At 36.3% G+C, this 23170-nt stretch overlaps 1 protein-coding gene across 4 annotated transcripts in view; it reads right to left on the bottom strand.

The window, feature by feature from the left end:
• LOC131060799 (B3 domain-containing protein Os07g0563300) overlaps positions 1-23170 on the bottom strand; it is a 103919-nt gene that overhangs the window by 46960 nt on the left and 33789 nt on the right. For 2 of the 4 annotated variants that reach the window (XM_057994206.1, XM_059213092.1), the window contains 2 exons: positions 4044-4125; positions 3715-3819 (listed from right to left, as the gene is read on the bottom strand). In XM_057994206.1, the coding sequence (XP_057850189.1) occupies positions 3715-3819; positions 4044-4125 (187 nt within the window). Of the gene's footprint in view, positions 1-3714; positions 3820-4043; positions 4126-23170 lie in introns of those variants that run through there. The other 2 variants (XM_057994207.1, XM_057994209.2) reach the window with 1 other exon arrangement.

The following is a 23170-nucleotide window of genomic DNA, read 5'->3' as shown; positions in this document are numbered from 1 at the left end:
AACTAACACTATGGATACCCCGCTAGCTTGTCAGCAAATCTAATTCCAAAAGGATTTATCGCAGAAATGGTAGCCTACAAGCAACAACTTATACAAAAGTTGGTTACAATACAGTAAAGCCAAGACCAATACTGGGATCAACAATTTCGGGAAACCTAGATCCAACAAGGAGATTTTAATGTAGCCTATGTCTATTAATCAATCAATAAGCAGCACATCAACACAATCTTCAAACTAAAAACATCCAGCAACTTCTAGCTTTAAACAGACCTGAAATCATATATTATACTACAAAATTCTACAACAATCTGCTAAAGGGTAATCTGGACACCCTAGCCATAAAAGGTCAATAAAGTCTTCTCCAAAGGACCAAAACATTTCAAAACTAATGGAAGAATCTGAAAAGTCTGCAATGTTGTTACTAACCACTAAAGTAGAGAAAAGAGCATACATATCCTTCTCACTCCAGCCAAACAAGACCCGTGTACCAAACAGTTTCCTTGCCGTTTTCTATCAAGAACATTGAGGTTTACTAAAAGAGAGCTTAACAAAGCATGATTGAAGAATCCAGGAGGAACAATTAAGATATTAAATTAGATGAACACAATGAAAGTGGTGCTCATCCCTAAGGTCACCAATACCAAACAATTGGACTAGTATCACTCCATCGCTCTATGTAACATGATTTACAAAATTCTGTTCAAGCCTGTGTTACCCAGGGATGCATCCCCAACCAAAATAGGGCCACCCCACTTGGAAATGTCCAGGGGACATAGGGATGGGTCAGAAGCATCCCCTTCCATCCCCAAAAAACCAAAAAAAATTGGAAACGTCCCATGGATGTTTGGAAAAATGCAGGAAATGGGTGGGGACTGCTAGAAAAAGTTTCATTGTTTTTCTCAAAAAACACACAAGTGATGATGAATAAAGGGGTGGGATGGGCCTTTGCACAAAACCTAAACCTAAAAAACAGCATTATAACATCCAAAACAATAAAAACAACTCATTTGTGTCATTTTGAAAAGTGTGGAGAAAAAAGAAAAAAAGCACAGCTATGAGAAACCAAGTGAAAGAAGGAAAGAGAAGTGAGCAAAAGGCAAAAGAGGATCAAGTCTCCATTATTTAAGGTAAGTTCAATATTTTTTGTTTATTTTCTTTTGCATTTTTTTTTTGTCAAAAATTTCAAATAATTAGGAGGGTTTTTTTCCATGGCCCAAAATGATTGTTTTTTTTCTTTTTTCTTTTTAAAATTAGAGTGGGGGTCTTCTGGGGCAGCCACTTTTCATGATTTTATCACTTTCAACCAAGCTCAAAAGAATTCGGATGCCACACATACCTCAGTTTCATGTTTTGTGCATTCAAGACAACATATTCTAGCCTACATTTATCCACATTTCCCCAGCTTATTTTGTGGATTATATAAATGTCATCACATTAAAAAAGCATCTTATAATATTTCTTATATTTAGTAGTGTGTGTGGAATTTTTCCGTCACAGTTGCAGTACTCTTTTTAGAGATAAGCAAAACAAACAAACTTAAGATACACATATTTAGCTCAAAGTGATAACACCAAAAGAAAATGGAGAGTCTGTGTTTACCAGTACACTAGCATTGATCCATTACTAACTGACTTCAACAAATAGAGTAAGTGATCTCTTGGACATTGTCTTGCATAAGGCAAACCTACTTTCCATCTTCAATCTTTTGCTCATACATAAAATAGAATTTTTAGCAGGCCAACTGGTGTAGGTTTGAATTTTATGGCTGAGTCCAAGTCCGAGTTTTTTTTTTGCCTTGATTTTCTGCTTTTTATAGCTGAGTGTGACTGATGGCCAAGTATTAGCAATGGTATTCATTGAGTTTGGCAAATCGAGCAGAATCAACAAATCAGACTTGTTGAGTGCTTTGGTCACAAGTCTGTTGGCCTCAATTGGATGCAACCAGCTCAAGACTCACCAAGGCTAGGTGAGTTATATAATTATTGTATTCACATTTGTATTGGAAACTTATAATTAACCTGAATAATATGAAGACTTGTAATTGATTATTTGAGACCCAAACTATGATGCATATTCAATGTCATGAGTATTAACTTCAAACTTGATTACCACTTCGACACTGTCAAAGGCTTATGTAATGCAAGTTTGAATGGCCTGTGTCACTGTTGTCTAGAACATGTGAGCTCTATAATATGGTTACTTTTCTGTTACTATGAAACATTGAGATCAATGGATCCTTAAGAAATTAAATAATATTAAGGGCTTAAACCCAAGAGATGTTGATTTCACGAAAATTAATCAACGTATTATAAATTATTCAAAAGATTAACTATGTATTACATCACTAATATAGGCACCCCCCAAGTTAACTACATGGAACCATGGGTTTCTCTCTATGGATCTTCAAGCTATTGGTCAATGTCATTAAGGGTCTTGATTCCCACCTGAGATGTCTAAAGAGTTACGCAATACTGAAGAGGCATATATTGTAAAACATGGGTTATGATATGCATGTGGATCCCTGCATTTTTTTAGTTAGTGTAAATAAACTTTCTTTTAAAAGTATGTGTATTAATAGGTGAAATCAAACATGAAAAATGCACTTTAAACAAAATTGCATGTGGTATTTAACGAACATTACAGGTTTGTGGAATGAATACAAACCTTGTCATCTTTCTGCATAACGAGATTGTCAGCAAGGACAACTTGTGTGATAAGGATAATGATATGATTCAACAACTTTATTGGTAGCAACCAATTTGTTTAAATAATTGCATATGCATGTGTTTTTATTGAACAATTGCATCATAATTTTATGTTGCACCTTTCAATACTTCTTCAAATGTTTGACATAAGAAAATCCTGGTTATGATTCTTCAAATGTGTAATATTAATTTACCGATCTCTGTACAATGAATTTATAAAAATCTGTAAGGAATTTCATATTTCCTTTTGAATTTATAAGTTGTTGATAAATAATGTCTTCTGATTTCGTCATTTTGTTTTTTAAATTTGGTTTTTAATGACTCAATTCCTTGCTTTTGTCTGAAACTATCTCTTAGATCATTTGCATAGGAAATGTCTTTGATTTTGCTCCAAGTTCAATTTGTAATAATTAAGTTAATTACAAAGTCAAGGCTAGACCAAATTTTTCTCCTACCATCAACAAAAGAAAACCATATTAGAATTCAAAAATATGTGTATACATGAAACTTTCAACTCAAAGCCTAAATTGAACTTGAAAGAATAACATTCGGACTACCATGCATTTGTTTTAAAAAAGGATCATGGCAAAATGGCTCGCAAGAAAAAATGTTTGTAAGCAATATCATCTTACTTCTAGCACTCAATATTGCGGATGAATCCTCAAACTATGGTGATATTTTGTATAAAAAATAAAAATTTGAAGTCCAACATATTTTTATACAAATAGGTGAACTGTTTGATTCTATAGAGTGAAAGAAAGAAAATAAGCAATAATGATATTGCAAATTTGAACTGCAAAATAAATGATGGTTAACTTGTGCTTAGATATATCATGATGGACCCATTCTGAATTTAGATCATTAGAAATCCATTGCAAGTGCAAAATGTAATCATTATAATGTATTTTCCATTCCCTTGAAATTCCAGCATAGCACACCGAAGAAAAGCTATAAGAAGACTTCAGCATTTACCAATAGCTTTATTTAACTTATGGAGAAAAGGTCTTACCAAGATATGGCTGCCACTCTTCATAGCACAAAGGATGCATTCAATGCCTCCAACATCAAGATGCATGAATAAATTGATAGAAGAAATGCACCCACAATGGACAGGCTGCAGGATGATAGCTGAAGATTAGCCTTTTCCTTTCCAAGAAGCTAAAATCCACTCCTAAATGCATTTTTGTAAACATTAAAAAAGGTAAAAGAAAGTGATATAAGTTCAAATTACTAATATGGTGGAAAAAAACAACTAAATGAAAATCCATCCCCGACAAAATCTCCAAAATGAAAAACAATATCTTAATCTCATACAGCTGTGTACACATGCCTTGTTACCTTTTCACACATCTTGCACGTCCTCCAACCAGCATCATCTAAGTGAAATATTTCACAAAATCTCATTTGCTCAAAGGCAGACCTGCATTTAACAATTAATGAGGAACATCTACTACTCTTGGTGGGGATTTTTAGACATCCATTAAATAGAAAGAAAGCCTCACCTCATTATGACATGCAGAGTGTCCTTTAAGGAATTGAAGATGTATGATCTCTTAGTGATAATGATTATTTAGTTTTACCATATAACTACGATGTAAGAATAAGAAAGGATTCAAAATTCATCAAAGTGGACCATAACAATATATTAAAAATTTCAGTATGCCTCTCACCCTTCCCATCACAAATCATCAATTAAAGACCTTTCTCCTGTGGAGATAGCATTTCGATTCATTGGTACTCCAACTAGATAGTATTATTTCTGTGGCTACAAAGTTTAAATACTTCATCAAAACATAGCAGGAACATGATGAGTGTCCTTAATGCCAAGTGGAATAAGCTCTTCACTTAACCTTCAATATAATTTTTCTTATCCGATGCATAATGGCATATTCCCCACTCATTCGTTTTAATAATTCCCAATCCAAAACAAACATTACATTTGTTTCTGTACGGATAGATGCATATACCAATGCATGGGTAAATACAGGGCAAAATACTTTCCATTACTCACGGATGGATGTAATAAAAGTGATTGTTGTCAAGAAAGGCCAATCTAAGGTACATGTGTCAATATCTAGGTTAAGGACCCATGATTAGCATTATCCATTTGTATTCCTTCACAATAAAAAACATAGCTAACCCATTTTATTTTTGTCTATAATCATTTCTACATATTGTTTGTCCCTTGTACACAGATTCTAACATGAACAAACATCATTTTACATTTGTATGTAATCATTTCCATTTAAACTGTCAACCCTTGTATATAGATTAGAACATGACGAGCACATATGACTTACTACATATATTTAGAAAGCATTAGTTTCCAAATAATACCACTCATATACACTCGAATAAATCTAAAGAAAGCTACAATAAACATGCACTTAGTAACCTGGTAAGCAATTTTTTAAATTGACCCATATGAACATATAAAAATTCACGAGAAAATGCTAAAAATGAAATGATTAATACAAGGCTACATTTGTCCTATCTTTCTACAAGGGTTTGGGCCATTTCAAAAACCAACATTTACCCTTTATCAGAAACAAATACAAGGACACGTTTATATTTTCTGTTCAGCCATAAATATGGCACGAAATTGTAAAGCAATAATTGGGCAACCCTTAGTTTTAAGGGAATAATAGCAAAGATAGGCATATTATGTTGTCAACTTTCAAGCAACAAAAACAATGAGATCACAATCCAAGCTGCTCAACAATGAAATAGAAATTCACATTCTATAATACTGTAAAGTCAGATCTCCACATAATTTTTCTGCAGATTTGAATCCCAAGATAATTTTATAGGCAAATGGGATCCAAGGTTTCAAGTTAGGTCCTCGAAAGGGGGGAAGGGTTGGACTTGAAGACGAAGTCTATCTAGGGATGCTCTATTTGCTTCATCTATAACGCATCTTGTCGAGACTCAAGACAGACACAGAGAGCGATGGATCTTTGTCATTGTGGTTCATGGACAGCCCACAGATAAAGAAAATTGAGCCACATCTTTTGACCGTTTGATTTATCAATCAATGGAAAGAAAAGATATAGTTGAAGAGCATATTCATAATGCCAAACGACCCTTTGACCTCCCTCAGATTAGAGATTTCACCAGACCCCAACAAGGTTTTTAGGTCAATTTGTCACTAAATAATGCTACTCTTGATAATTGGCTACTCGACCTAAGCTAAATGACTTTGATAAGAGTCATAGTGCTTGGACTGCAATAATAAGCTTGACAAATGGATTACTTCTTCAAAAGCTTTTTTGAAAAGCATTAAATTTGTCCCAAATGTCTTTTTCATTAGTAAATGTGCGAGAAATGAAGAACAAGAAAACATCATCTATGGGGTTCCTTGGTTAATGGAGGGTATTAGTTTATATATCAAGAAATGGTCTCAAATTTTTTATTCCTAAAGCTTTTATATCCTAGAAATCCTAACCCAAGTTTATCTCTATAATCTTCCAAAAGAATATTGAGAGTGATCCATTTTGAAGGAAAGTTTGGTGTCGTAACGAGGATATTCTAAATGGTGCTAAAGGATTTATGTCAAAATCAACATCCTTAAGGCTCCTTCTCACCCACTTTCCAAAACACATCTTGATGGATTTAGGTATGGGCAAATGGAAGCAATCAATAGAGATAAAATTATTTTCATCTTTTTGTAGATATTGCAAATCAAAATTCCATTTTTCCTCTTGTTGCAAGCTCAACCCATTGGTTGTGAAGGATTGTGAGGTGGTTAATGAAAAGGAAAATAGAAACCCCATCATTTAGAAGGAACTAAGAATTCAATCTCTCCTGGCTTGGCTAAAAAACCCTCCCCTTCTTGCTTTGGATACTATTGAGTTCCCAAACTCTCCAAAAATTGATTCTAATACAAGGGATGCCGACACTCTCTATATCTACATCGGAAGTGGCAACTAATCCTCATCCTTCCATTCTTGCTAATAGCCCTCCACATGAAAGCTTGATCATTATTGTGAATGAATCAACAAGTCACGTCCTATTATTTTGCTTATTTTAATAATGCATAAAAACTTGATTTGGATACTTAATTAGTTAATTTTAAATTCATGTTTGAATGGACTAAGTTAAATATAATAATGATATGCTTAATTTAAAAGTGATTAAATTAGATTTTAATGATGTTGTAATGTTAATATGAGAAATTGATGATGATTTAGACTAGGTCTATGAGATGATAATAATTTTTAAGAGTTGACCTATTAATAAGTGAATGAGTTTAAGTGGATGTAGGATTAGTCAAAGACGGGAATATGGTCAAGGAGAGGGGTCCTAGCCATTTGGGTAAACAATGTCCATGAATGGAACCATATCATACAACATGTAGATCATGCATATGAATGATATAATGAATGCTCCTATTTAATTGTCATGCATACATATGATCATTGATGCTTGTGTGAATAATTAGAAAAGAAAAAGAAAAATTGTGTACCTTTTATTGCTTTGTGCATTGCTTGATAACAGGTACATGTTGGAGTGCTATAATAATATGTTGTTATCTCTACTTTTCATGAAATACTATATGCTCAAAAATGAATAGTGCAATAACAATGTATTATGTTTCTCATTATTAACAATTGCACATAGAACCTCATAAGTTCACTTATAAGCATGACTACATCGCCATACGAGTACAAATATATGGGTACATATGTGTAAATGTTTATATGTACACGTATACACTTACATAAACGTATGCCTATGATGGTATAGGCGTGCCTATACGTGCTCATACAAGAAACTACTGTTGATTTTGCTAAGCCCCATAATTATTTGGAGGTCGATTATTTTAATAGAAACATCCATTGTAATATTGCAAGTGATAATGGTCGCATGACACTCACAATATTATAATGAATGGTGCTAAATTTAAATTTTATATTATTTATTAGTGCTGCAATACATTGTTTCCATCAAATGTTATTCATGGCAATGCGTGTAATAACACCATTTGAAAGCTGCTCTTAATGTGAAATGTATGGAATATAGTAAATGAAATCCTTATGACATCGAATGCCATTATTAAACCAATTCAAAAAGAAAGAAAAAGCTAGCTGCCAACTTTGATATCATAAGCCATCAAACCCCAAATAGCAAAGGTGATAAAAGCTTGGTTTTGAAACAGCCACTAAGTGGCACCTGTGCATCATTATGAAGGCAGGAATATGCTGCTATTTTTTAGTAGAAATGCCTCCACAAATAGGTGATAGGCAAGTAGAGAATACAGCGATAAAATTAGCATCTTTTGACTTATTTATCACATGAAAGGAGAGTCTAAAACAATGCATTTGCAGAAAATATAATCTTACAGATGGGCATAGCAATGCATAGCTTTTTTATATTAGAAACAGTGAAGGAACATAGGAATAGCGCGGCTTTGTCTGTAATTGCATTGGCATACAATCAGGATTGGGAAGGTGCTCCAGAATCTGATATCTGGGTTCGAAAGGTGATTAAAGGCAATAAGCTTAAGGGTTCGAGCTGATTGAGCTGAGCATCAAGGGATACAGATTCAACCCATTTCAAGTTTGAAGCCTTTCTGGCGATATCCAACAAGGTTAAATCATTTTCTTGTTAAATCTGAATCAAATAATGAAGCTAGATAAAATGTATGTATCTCAAAACTGTATTATCTTCATTAGATTTCTTAATATAATCAGATCGAACAACTGTTCTTTGTATCATGAAAACATAGATTTACATAAAACCATGGGTGAAACCAGAAATATAAAGAATTAATTCCCCATTGTTCATTACCATGATAAGTTGGTAGGAAGACAACAAAATAAGTTAGTTCTGATCGCAGGAAACTAAACAAGAGATTAACTAAAGAATATTTAAATCAATAAATTTTCAAGTTGTATTGAGGTAGTTATATAAATACAAAAAAAACATAGAGAAAACTAACAAAACTGATTGTCATTTTTCCTTGTAATCTGAAACAAAGGACGTTATTACAGTTCAAAAACCAGATACATAGAAATTAGAAACATAGATAGATAATGCTTCATGTTCATCTGAAAATTAGCTAGTTATGAAACTGGAAACATGAATATAATTTGTTATGATGTATGTATGTGATATACCTTCACTTTATGTCTTATTTTAATGCTTCTTTAGGATTATGATTGTTGTTATAAATCTGCATTTGCCCTCATTTTGAACTAAACATTTAAAAGCAATTTACTCATAATCATGCAATAATCTGTTTTCTTAACTATCATGTCTTCTTTTAAGAACATATGTTCATATATACGTATATATTCATTATATACATGCATATACATGCATGTGTCATACCTTCTTTAAAATATGTTGTTGTTCTCAAAATGACTATATTATGTTTGTAAATGATTGCAAAACAATGCATGGAACGGCCATATAGAATGATAGAAATGCATGTGAAGTCATGTAAATAATCTCATTGTGATGATTGAAATGCATATGAAAGTCATATAAACAATCTCATTTGTAGTGCATTGAGAAAGCCATATAGAATGATGAATTAATAAGAATGCATTAGAAAGATATATGAATATGATTGCATCAAGATGCATTGAATAGCCATGTAGAATAATAACCATAGGATTGATCGTAAGTTGAATGTAGGAGCTGCATTAAATGATCACATAGAATGTGAATTTGTCTAAGATGCATATGAAAAGCCATGTAGGAGAAATGAGAAGTCTCTTCATAGGAAAATGGATGAACATAGGATAATTGGTATTTGATGCATTGTGTGGGATAAGCTATGTTTCTGGAAAAGGGTGTTGAATGTGGAACAACAGAGAAGGATGATCCTCTTTTCGGGAAAACCTGGGTTTTAGAAAGTGCTTTGGCTAAAGCCTAGTTCATTGAAATCTCAGATACCGGTTCTCCCCTATTTTGGCTGGGTCCTGGTCCTGGTCCGTGCCCGGTCCTGGTCCTGGTCCGGTTCGCTCTGGGTCCCACCCGGGTCCTGCCCAGGCGGCTGGGTTCCCTGTGGGTCCTGCATGGCAGAACCCACAGGGAACCCAGCCGCCTGGGCAGGACCCGGGTGGGACCCAGGGCGAACCCAGGAGGACCCGGGTGAACCCAAGCCCGTGGGTTCCCAAAAACGGGGCCCACGGGTTAGCAAGCATTTAAAAACAATAAAAAAACAATATTTTTAATCATATTCATAATTTGCAAAAAAGATAATATTCAAGTTTCAAGTTTCAAAATGTGAAAATGTCATGACACAATAAAGTATAAAGTTAAACATTCAAATTACAAGCCATCTATGGGATTTAAATTCCATATTCATCTTCATCTGAAGCATCCAACCCAAGCCATTAATTCAGAATATTTATTGGCATTGGCAATTATGGATTTATGATTTATTGATTTATGATTTATCTGTTATCATCTATGTATCATTGTATGGGAAAGTTACATTGTATGTTTGATGTTTCATATTTGTATGTTTGAACTGTGAACATATATAATTTTGATGTTTGAAGTTTGAACATATATATATATATATATATATATATTAAAAAAAATTAAAATATATATATATATATATGTACGGACGAACCCGTACCCGTACCCAAAAAAAAAAAAATTTTGCCGAATCCGCGAACCCGTACCCGAATCCGAACCCGAATCCGAACCGGAACCGGTAACTTAGATTGAAATAGATGAATTGCCTAGCAAATTTACTTAATATATTTCTCTACCACATCTTGATAATATATCATTGTACTATCATATAGTAGATGTGCATGTAGATGTATCAAGCTACACCATGGTTTCCATCCTACCATTATTTCCAAGTAGCTAGGTTCTTCGAGAAGGATAAATGGTCCTTCATGTCATGAAGAACTTCGGGGAAGCATAATTGTTTCGTGGTTGGGTGGAAAAGCTCTTGAGCCATCTTCCCATCCTCAACTAACAAATGACCTTATGGTTGGTGGCAAGCAAAGACAATTATATTCTATTTTTTTGTAATTTGTCTATTGTACTTCACTTGTAATGATATCATTACAGCATGTGGGCCATCATCATTGTTCTTATAACTTGTGCATGTATATTATTTCCCAGAATAAGCACTTGAACTCCTTGAAATTGTAATTGTAATTGTAAAGTGTGATTTTATTTTTATATATTTACAGGGAGTTTTGAGAATAATTCATATTTGATGATGAGTTAAATGCATTGATTATATTTTATTTAGTATTAGTTTTGAGGTCTTTACACAACGAACCTTGTTGGTGACACCACTAACCAAGATAGGAAATTGGACAAATTGATTTCTTTGGAAATTTGCTCTCTCTCGAATAGAAACTGATAACACAAAACCTAGTTGAGGCTCTTTGATTAGAAAAGGAAGAAAGAAAGCAGAGGAAGTAACCCTAGAGGTGATCAAGGCAGGATCGCAAGCCACACTAAACTTTGATAAACAAAAGAGAAAGCGAGGGGGGAAGGGCCCCTCACTAGCCCAATGAAGATAGTATCATGAAATGTCAAGGTCCTAAATGCTCATGACAAGAGATAACAAATCATGAATCAACTTGATTTGCAAAAGCCAGATATCATTCTTTTGCAAGAAACCAAGCTAAGAATTGAGGATGCTACCAAACTTGTCCAGAAATGGTTCAAATGGAAAGGAATTTTTTCTTTAGAAAATGGAGCTTCAAGGGGCTTGACAATTCTTAGGGGTGGGCAAAACCATTAGTATCTCCCCTCTCAATCATGGGTCCAGTTGACAAATATGCTAGGTTTCCTCCATCTCTTTAAATCGCTCCTTCAATTTGTTTAATATTTACGGCCCAAACAAATCCTTTGGGAGTACTTAACAATATTTAGAAACCCTATTCAACAAGGCTTGAATGTTTGAGTGGACATTTTAACACAGGGTTGAATATATATGACAAGCAAGGTGGTTTAACCAAGGTCACCCAATCCCAATCTGATTTCACACTGAAAAATGGAACCTTCACCTTGACTAGTATAAGGGAAGGTTCCGAATTGCTAAATTCTTTCTCTCAGCCAAATGATTGAGCCTAAACACTATCATTGAAGGTAATATTATTCCAGGCCATAATTCAAATCACTTTCCTATTTCTTTAGCATGGCATGAAGATCCTACTAATCCCAAATACCCCTTCAAATTTGGAAACATGTGATTCAAAGACAAGTCATTCCTAGATCAAGTGAAAATGTGGTGGGAATCTATGCCCAAACTCAAAGGAATTAAAATGTTTGTTCCAGTTCAAAAACTCAACGATCTCAAACTAAAGATTAAGGATTGGAACAAGAATAGTTTCGAAAATATCTTTTCTAAAAAACAAAGGGTGGAAAGAGATCCTCCCATTCTCAATGAGGAAGTTATTAAGGAAGGAATGTCACAAGGTCTTTTTTATGAAGGAGAAATCTCTTCTAGAAGTTGTGGATCTACAAGACAAAGAGGAAATCTTTTGGGGGCAAAAATATAGGGAGATTTGGCTAAAAGAAGGTGACCGAAACAAAATGCTATTTCATAACTCCAACTAATCTAGGAAAATGGGAATGGAAAATCTTTAATCCCACCTCCTCTAAAGGTGTTAAGTTGAACAAGCAAGATGGTATTAGCAACGAGGTAGTCTCCTTGGCACTTCTAGGAAGCAAAGGGACATATGGAGCAACAAGACTTTATGGGTACAATTGCCAGGATCATTTAGAATACTAACAACCAAATGTTGAAGGTACCTTTATCTAAAGAGGAGACCAAACCGACCTTACACCAAATGCACCCTAAAAGGTCTTACAAGCTCTCAAATGCACCTTCATAACCGTCATTCTAAAAAACCATCCCTCGAATCATCTACTTACTTCAACCCAATCTCCCTCTACAACACACTCTACAAGATCTTCACAAAAATATTGGCAAACAAAATAAAAACCATTTTACCAACCCTCATCTCTAAAGCACATAGTGGTTTTGTTCTGGGTAAAATAGCAAGAGTATGATCATATAGTTAGAGATAGGCAAAACATATATCAAAGTGAACTAGAGATTCATTATGCATATTTAGGAGAGTTTTGGTTTTTTCAGCCTTACCTAGAATTAGTCTTTGAATGCATTGCTACCCCTCATTATTCCATTCTATAAATAAAGTTCATGTGGGCTTCTTCACTCTCACAAGAGGCATCCAGCAAGGAGACCCAATGTCTCCTTATCTATTCATCTTGATGGAAAAGGCGTTAAGAAGATGTATCTCCTAAGAAAATTTGGATTGTCAATGAGCTAGCATTAAATCCACTAAAGGATTTTGAAGCCTTCACTGACTTGTAGTTGACGGATGATACTAATCTTTTTGAGGAAGCAAGTATGCTGGAAGCCCATATAATCAGACACATTTTGGACTCCTACTCACAACTTTAGGATAGCAAATAAACAATCTTAAATCTGAAGTCTTTTTTTTCAATCTTCCCCCAAGATCAGTAAAGGATCACTTGTGTCCTAGGCTTTAGGTGTGGCACTCTCCTATCCCATTACCTAGATGTTCCAATGTTCGTAGGAGCCTAAAAAGCTACTCTTTAGAATTCATTATTTGAAGCATTCAAATCCAGATTGCCCACATGCCAAGGTAAATGGATAAGTTTTGTGGGAACAATTTTAGTGATCAAATATGTTATGCTAGCCCTCCCTATCTAGCTCTTCTCAATTAAGTGGGATTATATCCACAATCAACAAAATTAAAAGGACTTTTAGTGGCAAGGTAAGAAGTAAAAGAAGAAATTCCACTTAATTACTTGGGACAAAGGTTGTCTTCTGCAAGAAAACGGTGATGTAGGCCTTAAGAATTTGCACCTCCAAATTAGCCTAGAATATTTATGCAAACAAGGATTCCATTTGGAGCGAATTCATGAGAAACAAGTATCTACATTCAATGGAAGATACCAAAATTTTCATGACAAGGAACCTGCCATCTGAATCTCATGTTTGGAACTTTGGCCTTAAATGCAAGCATATCATCACAAACCACTTATCCTAGGAAATTAACGACAAGAGGAAAGCCCTATTCTAGGACAATTCTTGGAATAGTCACCAACCGCTAAGTGAAAAAGGCGATTCTCTAAATGTCATAAATCACTTGGTTCAGCTATGGGGTTCTAAAGTTGCAGAGTATTTTGCCCTCTTAGTCTCATGAATTAATCCACTTCAGTTGGAAAGTTCTACACAAAGAAGGGTGGTCTAAAGAGTGTTAACAACCTTGCCATTATTCTGAATCGGATTGGACTCCATACTTCAAAGGGAACTCAAATGGATTTTCTCTAGTTCAAGAAATTATTCAATCAAACTTAGATACAAATTGCTCTTGGCTGATCCAGAAGATCCCACTTAGCCTTCAATTAAATGTTGGCATAAAAACTACCTTCCTAGAGTCAGAGCCTTTGCTTGGGTTGCTATCAAAAGAAACGTTCTAACTAGTGACAAATTGCAGAGATTGAGTTTTCTTGGTCCTTTTAGATGTGTTTTTTGCCTCCAGGAAAAAGAAATTGAGTTTTCTTGGTCCTTTTAGATGTGGTGTATTTTGCTATGTTACTTTACTATTAGTCTATTAGCATAGTTGACACTTGAAAGTGGTGTATTTTGAATTTATTTGCTGCTGCGCATATGTATATATTTTTTAATTTTTATTTTTATATGTTTTTTGTACGGACGAACCCAAAGCGAACCCAAACCCACCCCCAAAAAAATTTGAACAAATTTGCGAACCCAAATCTGGAACCAGAATCCGAATCCGAACCGGGACCGGCAAATTAGATCTTGGGTGAATAGTGCGAATGATGGCGTGAGAGATAAGAGAAATCCCATGAGGAATATTGGCAGCTTTGGTTGAGCAATTTACAGACTCTTCATCACATTTCAGACTTGGGCCAGCTCGTGGAGCTTCCAAAAAGCGAATAAGCAAGCATTTTGTTCTGAACGTGACCCTAGAAGGGTCACTCTATACATTAGAAGAAACTTGTGGCATGTTGAGACCTATCCCTGCTGCATCATAAGATTTTTGACTGTCTAGGCAATCAGGAATATGCTCGGATTTTCTGAAATATTTAGTGACTGCAACAGTGATACTTGGTGTTATGTTACTCTTCTATTTTCTGTTCATATATTGATATTTCAATAAATGCAATGTGCATATAAAATTGGTTCATTTGTGAATGCAATATGAATGTAAGATTGTATGTAATGATTACATTTCCTTAATCCTGCAATAAACATTATAAATGCAATGCGCATATAAAATTGGTTCATTTGTGAATGCAATATGAATGTAAGATTGTATGTAATGATTACATTTCCTTAATCCTGCAATAAACATTATCTTCCTTTAATCTGAAAACCATAACCTACATGCAAGTGAATTGTTAGAGTAATGTCCATTGAGTTTGGGAAAGAATTATTAAAAAATTGGTAGTAACAGGGTGGTTCTTCACAGCCAGATGGCTTTTATTGGAGAAATTTCTTCTACTGACTTCGCAAGGTATTCTTTTTTTAAGAGAAGGATGTAAGGGAAGCTATTGAGGAAAATTGGAAATCCTTGTGCATGATTTCATCAAGGATGCAACTAGTCATCGTGTTAAATCAGAAATTGCTTCAACTTTTTATAAGCAATGTGCTGTTGCCTTCAGGTGACAAAAGAGTTTGCCAAGGCACCAGGGATCTTCTATGCGTGGGACAAGTTCAGGATGAGATTGCAGTATGCGGTCAATAGACAAAGAATTTGCCAAGGCACCAGGGATCTTCTAATGGATGGTTGTTGGTTGGAGGGTTACCATCCAGTGGTGGATACATCTGAGTTCTTCCAACCAGTAAAAATCTCACCCTTACAAGAAAGGTTCAATGTGGCCAAAGTCGAAAACACCATCCAATTTCTCACGATTCAAGTTGCTCTAGTCAACCATGAGGTAGGCTGAAAGATCCCTGATGGATCCCCTTGCTGATCTGCTGTAATTTTTAAAATAATAAACTATATTTTCCTGTGATTTTTGCTGATGGTCTTACAGAATAGAGAGAAGTTGCAGAATGTTTGGTTTCTTTTTGTATTTTTTTGAATATATAAGCAAGTAATGAATAAAGAACAGCAAATAAGGAGGGAAACTGAAACAAGTAAGAACATTCAATTAAATCAGAATTGATACAAATCGTACCAGGCAGATTTCTGATTTATAATATCCAGATTATTCCCTACGCACTGGGGATGTGCTTACATCCAATAATGGCGCCAACTAAAGGGTAGATGATGAACACAAACCAAGAACACCAGCTATGGCTGAATGAAAGTCTTCACCACTTCCAGCGTATAGTGTACCTGCTGTAATGGTGGCATCAAGCTGAAACAATCACGCCCCAGCTGGGAAATTCAACCACCCTGCTAAAACCCTCACCAAGCAATCTGAATCTCCACAAGGAATAGCGCATACACTCTGACCAATAATGCCAATGCCAAAAGAATCCACTGCCAATCAATAGCTGAGAGCTACGTCCCAGCCAGTACCAATCATGGGGTTTGCATCCCAGATTGAAGAATTGCTCTACCAGAGCAATATCGCACCAAACAAGTTTTCAATATGTAAAAGATAATGAGAAATTAGGTTTCCTTCTCCTTATATCTCTTTCCTTCCAAATCGAACCCTAAAGATATATGAAAAGTGTGCTTTAATATAAAGTCATATTTCCCAATATTGGGCGCCCAAGTATAGAGAAAACACCACTTTTTCAGTATAAAATAACTCCAAGCGCCAAAAGGACCCTGGCAAGTGAAAGTCATTTAGAAAAATTCAAGACCTTTCCAACGAGCTATAACACATGGGCATACGAATCCAGATGAAGCCAAAAACCCCTTATTACTCCGAAATGGCTATAGACAGCCTTATTTAAAATATTAAAACGCTAACTTAGGAAATATTTAAATATATTAAAAATATAACCCAAATAGCTACAGAAAGCTCGAAACACACCAAAGGCCTGAAACTGAACCTGTCACCCGTTTGTGACTGATGTTGGAAATCATGGATCAACTGGCAGTCGCATCCCTAAAATCTAGGGATGCTCCTAGAAACTAGGAAACACACCCAAATCTCCTGAAACTGAAACCAAGGAATGGTCTCATGGAACCCCAACCCTGGACGTTGTCACAACCTCCTAAAAGTAAGAACTGCCTCCTAAAATGTAGGAACTGCCTCCTAAAATCAAGGAACTGCTCCAAACTGGTCTACTACTGCCAGAAACACCAAATCCAAACACTGAATATCCTGACTGAGTCTCTATCCACCATTGTCAGCCTACAAGACTCCATAATAGGCTAACTCACATGTCTCTGCTAGCTAGACAGAGCTAAAGAGGGGACATGACATAGGCCCGTTCAGTCTGAAGTCGGGGTGTTGATAAAAGTATGGTCTAGTTTGTTTTGGGTCTTGTGAGCACTCATATCTTTGTTTTGTTATCTCTGGTGCTATGGTAGATAGTGTTCCTTTGTTTTGTTATCTCTATCCTTTGGTTGTTGGTGCCATGTCATCCCTTGACAAATTTTATTGGTCTATTGGAAACAAATAAGTCATATCGTATACATGTTACCTATCGTGCTCTGTTTGTTGTCCTTATGATCCTTATCAGACTGCATATGTATCTTTTCTATTAATTAATAAAATGGGAGAGAGCCCTACCCTCACTTTACCTATCATTAGGCAAAAAAAAAAAATACAACTATCATAAGGCAAAAAAAAAAACTATCTTGATGACATGAAGATTGTGGCGAAGTATTGAGGCTTAATTATGTTGTGTTATGAATGCCTAAGTGAATTATAAAACCAAGACTTCAACATATTATAGCATTTTTGTCTTGATAAAATTCAAAAGTATTATAGTAAAAAGGTATTTGAAAAAAAACATCATCATAATCCAAATAATGAAACAAGAGATGTCCAGCTCTTAGTCTCATGGATATTACAAAAAAGATTCCTAATTCCATTTTTGCACAAATGTCAAAATCACAAAAATTCTACCAAAATCATGTAAACTACTAAGCATCTAACTCTGCTCCTTAGTGATCAAGGCTACTGGAAGTGGAGTATGTTCGAGAATTGGATGCCTATTGTGAGCACTGAGGATATCAATTCTGTTGCAATGTTTTCAGTAGTGGCCCACACTAAAGGGACTCTTAAACTTATAAGTAGGCACGTTGCTTGAGATAGAGGATGGCAAAACTGTTATGGCACTATGGAGGGCATAGATATACAAAAGGGTAAACAATTTCAAGCTAAAGAATGTGGTAGGGCTTCAGATGGTTGTTGGTTGAATTAGTCAATGTCACTAATCCAAAGATTTCTACAAGGGCTTATTAACATTGGAAATCCTTGCATCGAGATGAGTTTAAGGATGTGATTGTGTCATCACCTACTTCATGAAGATTTCAGAATTAAGAGATCGGCTCAGCGCCATTGGAGATGAAGTTGTCGACAAGGATCTTGTCATACTTGCATTAAATGGTCTTCCTCACTCTTGGGAGCCATTTACTCAAGGCATAAGTGGACGTTTGACCGCCTCCGTGCTGATTGCATTCAAGAGGAATCAAGACTTGCTAAAAGAGGAATTATCAAAAGCTCTCATGGTGAAGACAATCAAGTTCTTGCTGCCCAGTCCATCAAGAAGAAAGGAGGCTATTGGAAGAAGAACAATTTCAAGAGTAACAAAGACCAAAGGTCTGATCCAGCCCCTGATTCAAAGAAGAAGAAGAAGGATCTTTCACACATCAAATGTTTCAGGTGTGACAAGTTCGGTCACTAAGCTAGGGGCTGCTTATCCCAGCCAAAGCAACAAGAAGAAAACATAAATGAAGTTTAAAATCAGAATGATGCTGAAGACTTCCTCTTCATCTTTACCTTGTCAAGCAATGTTCCTACAGACAGCCATACATGGTTGATTGATAGTGGAGCATCTAGACACATCACCGATTACCGGGAGCATCTTTCAAACTTGGTGGAGAAGGAGTCCAACCTACACGTGATCATTGGAGATGATGCATGCTATTTTGTAAGCGGTTTTGGTACTACTTCCCTTAACTTAGATTCTGGAATTTCTCTTCATCTCACTGATATATTGTTTGTGTCGGGAATCAAGAGGAACCTTATCTCCATATCAGCATTGGAAGATAAAGGTTATCAGATTGCAATTTCTGAGGGAAGAGTTCTTGCATGGCCTAAGAAGTCCAGCATCAAATCAGCTCGTGTCATTGGGAATCGGTATGAGAGCCTATATAAGCTTTCAGCTCATCCAGTTCAAGCTCTCATTCATGAAGCACCTGAGTCAAGCGAGCTATGGCATAGAAGACTTGGACATCTTCATTTCCGAGCACTTCCTACCCTAGAGAAGATGGTTAAAGGCATGCCTAAACTTAGTCATATTCATGATGATACATGTAAAGGTTGTGCTATGGGTAAAAAGTAAAAACACTAAGAGTCCATTTTGTCAAAGTGAAAGTAGGTCTAAAGAGAAATTAGCTCTTGTGCATTCTAATTTATGTGGACCTATGTATGTTGCTTCTCCAAGTGGATTCTTGTATTATGTAATCTTCATAGATGACTACTCTACGAAAACGTGGATTTACTTTCTAAAGTCAAAAGAATCTCATGAAGTCCTAGGTAGATTCAAAGAATTTAAGGCCTTAGCTGAAAATCTATCTGGGAAAAGAATTAAAGTTTTAAGGTCTGACAAAGGAGGTGAATACACCTCGGGTAGTTTTCATGATTTTTGTATTGAAGCAGGAATCAAGAGGGAGTTTTGTGTTCCCTACAACCCTCAACAAAAAGAATAGATCTATGGTTGAAGCTGCAAAAGCTATGATTCATGATCAGGACCTGCAGACTTTTCTTTGGGCTGAAGCATTGAGAACAGCAATATACATTCAGAATAGATGCCTTCACCGTGTATTGAAGGATATGACTCCAGAAGAAGCATTTTCGGGGATCAAACTTGACATCAACCACTTGAGGATCTTTGGGAGTCTACTATATACTCATGTACCCAAAGAGAAGAGAACCAAGTTGGAACCTTCGAGAAAGAGAGTAATTCTTGTGGGTTACAACGAAACCTCCAAAGCATTCAGAATCTACATTCCAGGTCAGAAGTATATTGAGGTTAGTAGAGATGTTACTTTTGAAGAAGATATTGCATTCAAAAAGTCCAAAGGTTCAAATATGGAGATTGACTATGAAGTTCATGATAACCCTCAAAACTTGGATATTGATCATGATACTGACCTTCAGAGGGAATCTACAGAACCTAAAGAGCATGATGATCCAGTTGAGCCTATGGATCCTACTAATGGGCCTAGAGATATTACTGTGAGCAAGAAGAGACCTCTTTGGGCAAGGAACACTGTTCAAGAGGCAAAAAAGTTTGCAGCTCCAAGTGGCACATTCAGAGAAAGTAGGAGACCTCAGAAGTTCTCCAACTATGTTGCATTGATGTGTAACATCATTGGGTCCAAACCTTCCAGCGTTGAAGAGGCCATGAATCAGCAAGCATGGAAGAATGCTATGGATGAAGAATATCAGTCTATCATCAAGAATGATGTTTGCGATATTGTGCCTAGACCCAAAGGTAAGTCAGTTGTATCCTCCAAATGGTTGTTTAAAATTAAACATGTTGTTGATGGAAGTATTGAGAAATGCAAAGCTAGGTTTGTGGCTCGTGGCTTCTCTCAAAAGGAAGGCATAGATTACAAGGAAACCTTTGCCCCTGTGGCTTGATATACTTCTATCAGGACTATCATTGCTATTGTTGCAGCTAAGGGATGCAAGTTACATCAGATGGATGTAAAGATAGCTTTTCTCAATGGAGTTATTGAAGAAGAGGTTTACATAGAGCAACCTGAAGGCTTCGTGATCCATGAGAGAGTCTCATGTATGCAGATTGAAGAAAGCATTATATGGCCTTAAGCAGGCTCCTCGTGCTTGGTATAAAAGAATTGACAAGTACTTGGTAAGCTTAGGTTTCCGTAAGAATGATGATGATCCAAATATTTACTTCAAGGTATTCAATGGTAAGATGTTAACTCTGGTTTTATATGTTGATGATTTATTTCTGACTAGAGAAGATCATCTCATTCTTAGATGTAAGAAAGAATTGACTTCAGAATTTGAAATAAAAGATCTAGGTCTCATGCATTTCTTTCTAGGGCTTGAAGTATGGCAAAGACCTAATGAGATTATTCTAAGTCAAGGAAAATATACCATTGATATTTTGAAGAGGTTTGGAATGTTAGATTGTAAACCCATGTCTACTCCTATGGAATCTAACTTAAAGAAGTTGAGTGAATCTGCAGCTAGTTCAGATCTTGTGGATCCTACTGAGTATCGGCAGTTGATTGGATCCTTGATGTATCTAGTTAACACTAGACCTGACATTTCCTATGCGGTGAGTGCTCTCAGCCAGTTTATGTGTGAACCTAGACAGATTCATCTAGTTGCAACCAAGCATATCGTGAGATACTTGCGTGGCACAGTTGGATATGGATTGAAGTACTCTTCCAACACAAAACTGAACATGGAAGGTTATTCTGATTCTGATTGGCCAGGAAGTGTCACTGATCGTAAGAGCACTTCTAGAGTTTGCTTCAGCTTGGGATCCTCTATTATTTCCTGCTGTAGCAGGATACAGTCTTCAGTGGGATTGAGTATTGTAGAAGCAGAATACATTGCAGCATGTGTGGCAGCTATAGAAGCAGCGTGTCTTCAAAAACTCCTTGCAGGATTGTTTGGACAACCTTGGAAGCCTATAGTTATCCATAGTGATAACTAGAGCTGTGGGAAGCTTTTTGCCAATCCAATATTTCATGGCAGAACAAAGCATGTGGAAATCCAGTATCACTATATCAGGGATATGGTGCAAAGGAATGTTGTTCAGCTGAAGTACATCAGCACGGATGAGCAAATAGTAGATGTTCTCACCAAGCCTCTTGCTCGAGTGAAGTTTGCATACTTTTGAGATAAGCTTGGAGTTGTGGAGAATGAAGCTCTAGCTGAGAGGGAGTCTCAGCATCAGTGATACATTGAGATGTATCTTCCACCCTCTGCGAGTAGGCATGGTGGTAATGCACTCTTCTCTGGGAGTAGTTTGAGGTGAAAGCCCTCTTCCACCCTCTGCGAGTAGGCATGGTGGATGCACCCTCTACGAGTAGATATGGTGGATGTCATGGAAGAAATTCCATGATCTAGCACTTGTGTTTATTCACCCTCTGGGAGTAGCTATGGTGAACGTCATGTTGAGATGACGACATCACGATTGCGTGATGGGCACTTGTGTTCATTTGTTTTCCATCCATGGGTGTAGCCATGATGGATCCACCCTCTGGGAGTAGCCATGGTGGTTGTCACTATGTGACTCAGATCTTGAGAAGGTCTCCTCCCTAGCTAAGAGGGAGTGTTGATGTTATAGCTAGGTCGGATCCCTTCTAGGGCCGACCTAGCACGTGTATGTGACTAATTGGCCCTTGGCCTTAGTCACGCCTTATATGCAATAAACACAATGTAACTTGTAACGTGTGGGACTGACCCTATATCAAGAGATAAATATAATACAACTTGTAATGTATGGGGTTGACCCTATATTGGGCGCCAAACTTAAGATATTATGTTATAATTAAATTGCTCTCCTTGAAAGCCGACCTAGGGTAAATTGGAAGGCTAAAGCACATATATATTCAAAGCATCCATCATGCATAACACACATTCACTTACACGGCGATCTTACACCAGCAGTGATCAGCGAATTACATCCTTATCAGCAGCGAACCATATCGTAAGGTCAGCGAACATCTTCCAAGGACAGTGAACCAATTCCAAGGGACAGCGAATCCATTCAGAGGCAGCGAACACTCCATTATCAGCGAATGGTGTTTATGATCTGTCTTTCTTGATCAGCAGATAAGTACATTGTACTGTTGTGCCCTAGTTTGGCTTCATCTGTGCATATACTGCTGTTCTAAGTGCTTCAAGTGTTGAAGCAGATTTGTAAAGATATCTACTGATTATTGAATAAAAAGATCTGAGATTATTGCTGGGTTTTTCACCTCCAAGAGGGAGGTTTTCCGAGGGTATTTTTGGTGTTCCTTGTGTTCATTCTTTTGATTCTCTGTTATTGCTATCTATATCTAACGGTCTGATCTAAAATTAACATCAAGCACCATATAAAGCACTTAAGAAGATCCTTTTAGGTTTTTTTATGGCCCAAATTTAAGGGGGGGAAATGTTCCAACTTGTCCTCTTGAATCCCTATGCTTTCCCAAGAGACCAAGGGGATTGAAGACTTGTAGTTAAGGAATAGCTATTGCAGGGAATTGAATTTTAAGAGTAAAGGCAAGTGAAGCAACTTGGGAGTTCCTACTGCACCACAAAATCCTTAACTCACACAATTTTCAAAA

This window comes from Cryptomeria japonica, chromosome 10, assembly GCF_030272615.1.
Source record: "Cryptomeria japonica chromosome 10, Sugi_1.0, whole genome shotgun sequence".
Lineage (NCBI taxonomy): Eukaryota > Viridiplantae > Streptophyta > Pinopsida > Cupressales > Cupressaceae > Cryptomeria > Cryptomeria japonica.
Note: the sequence above shows the minus strand (reverse complement) of the source record. Positions and strands in the feature narration are given on the sequence as shown.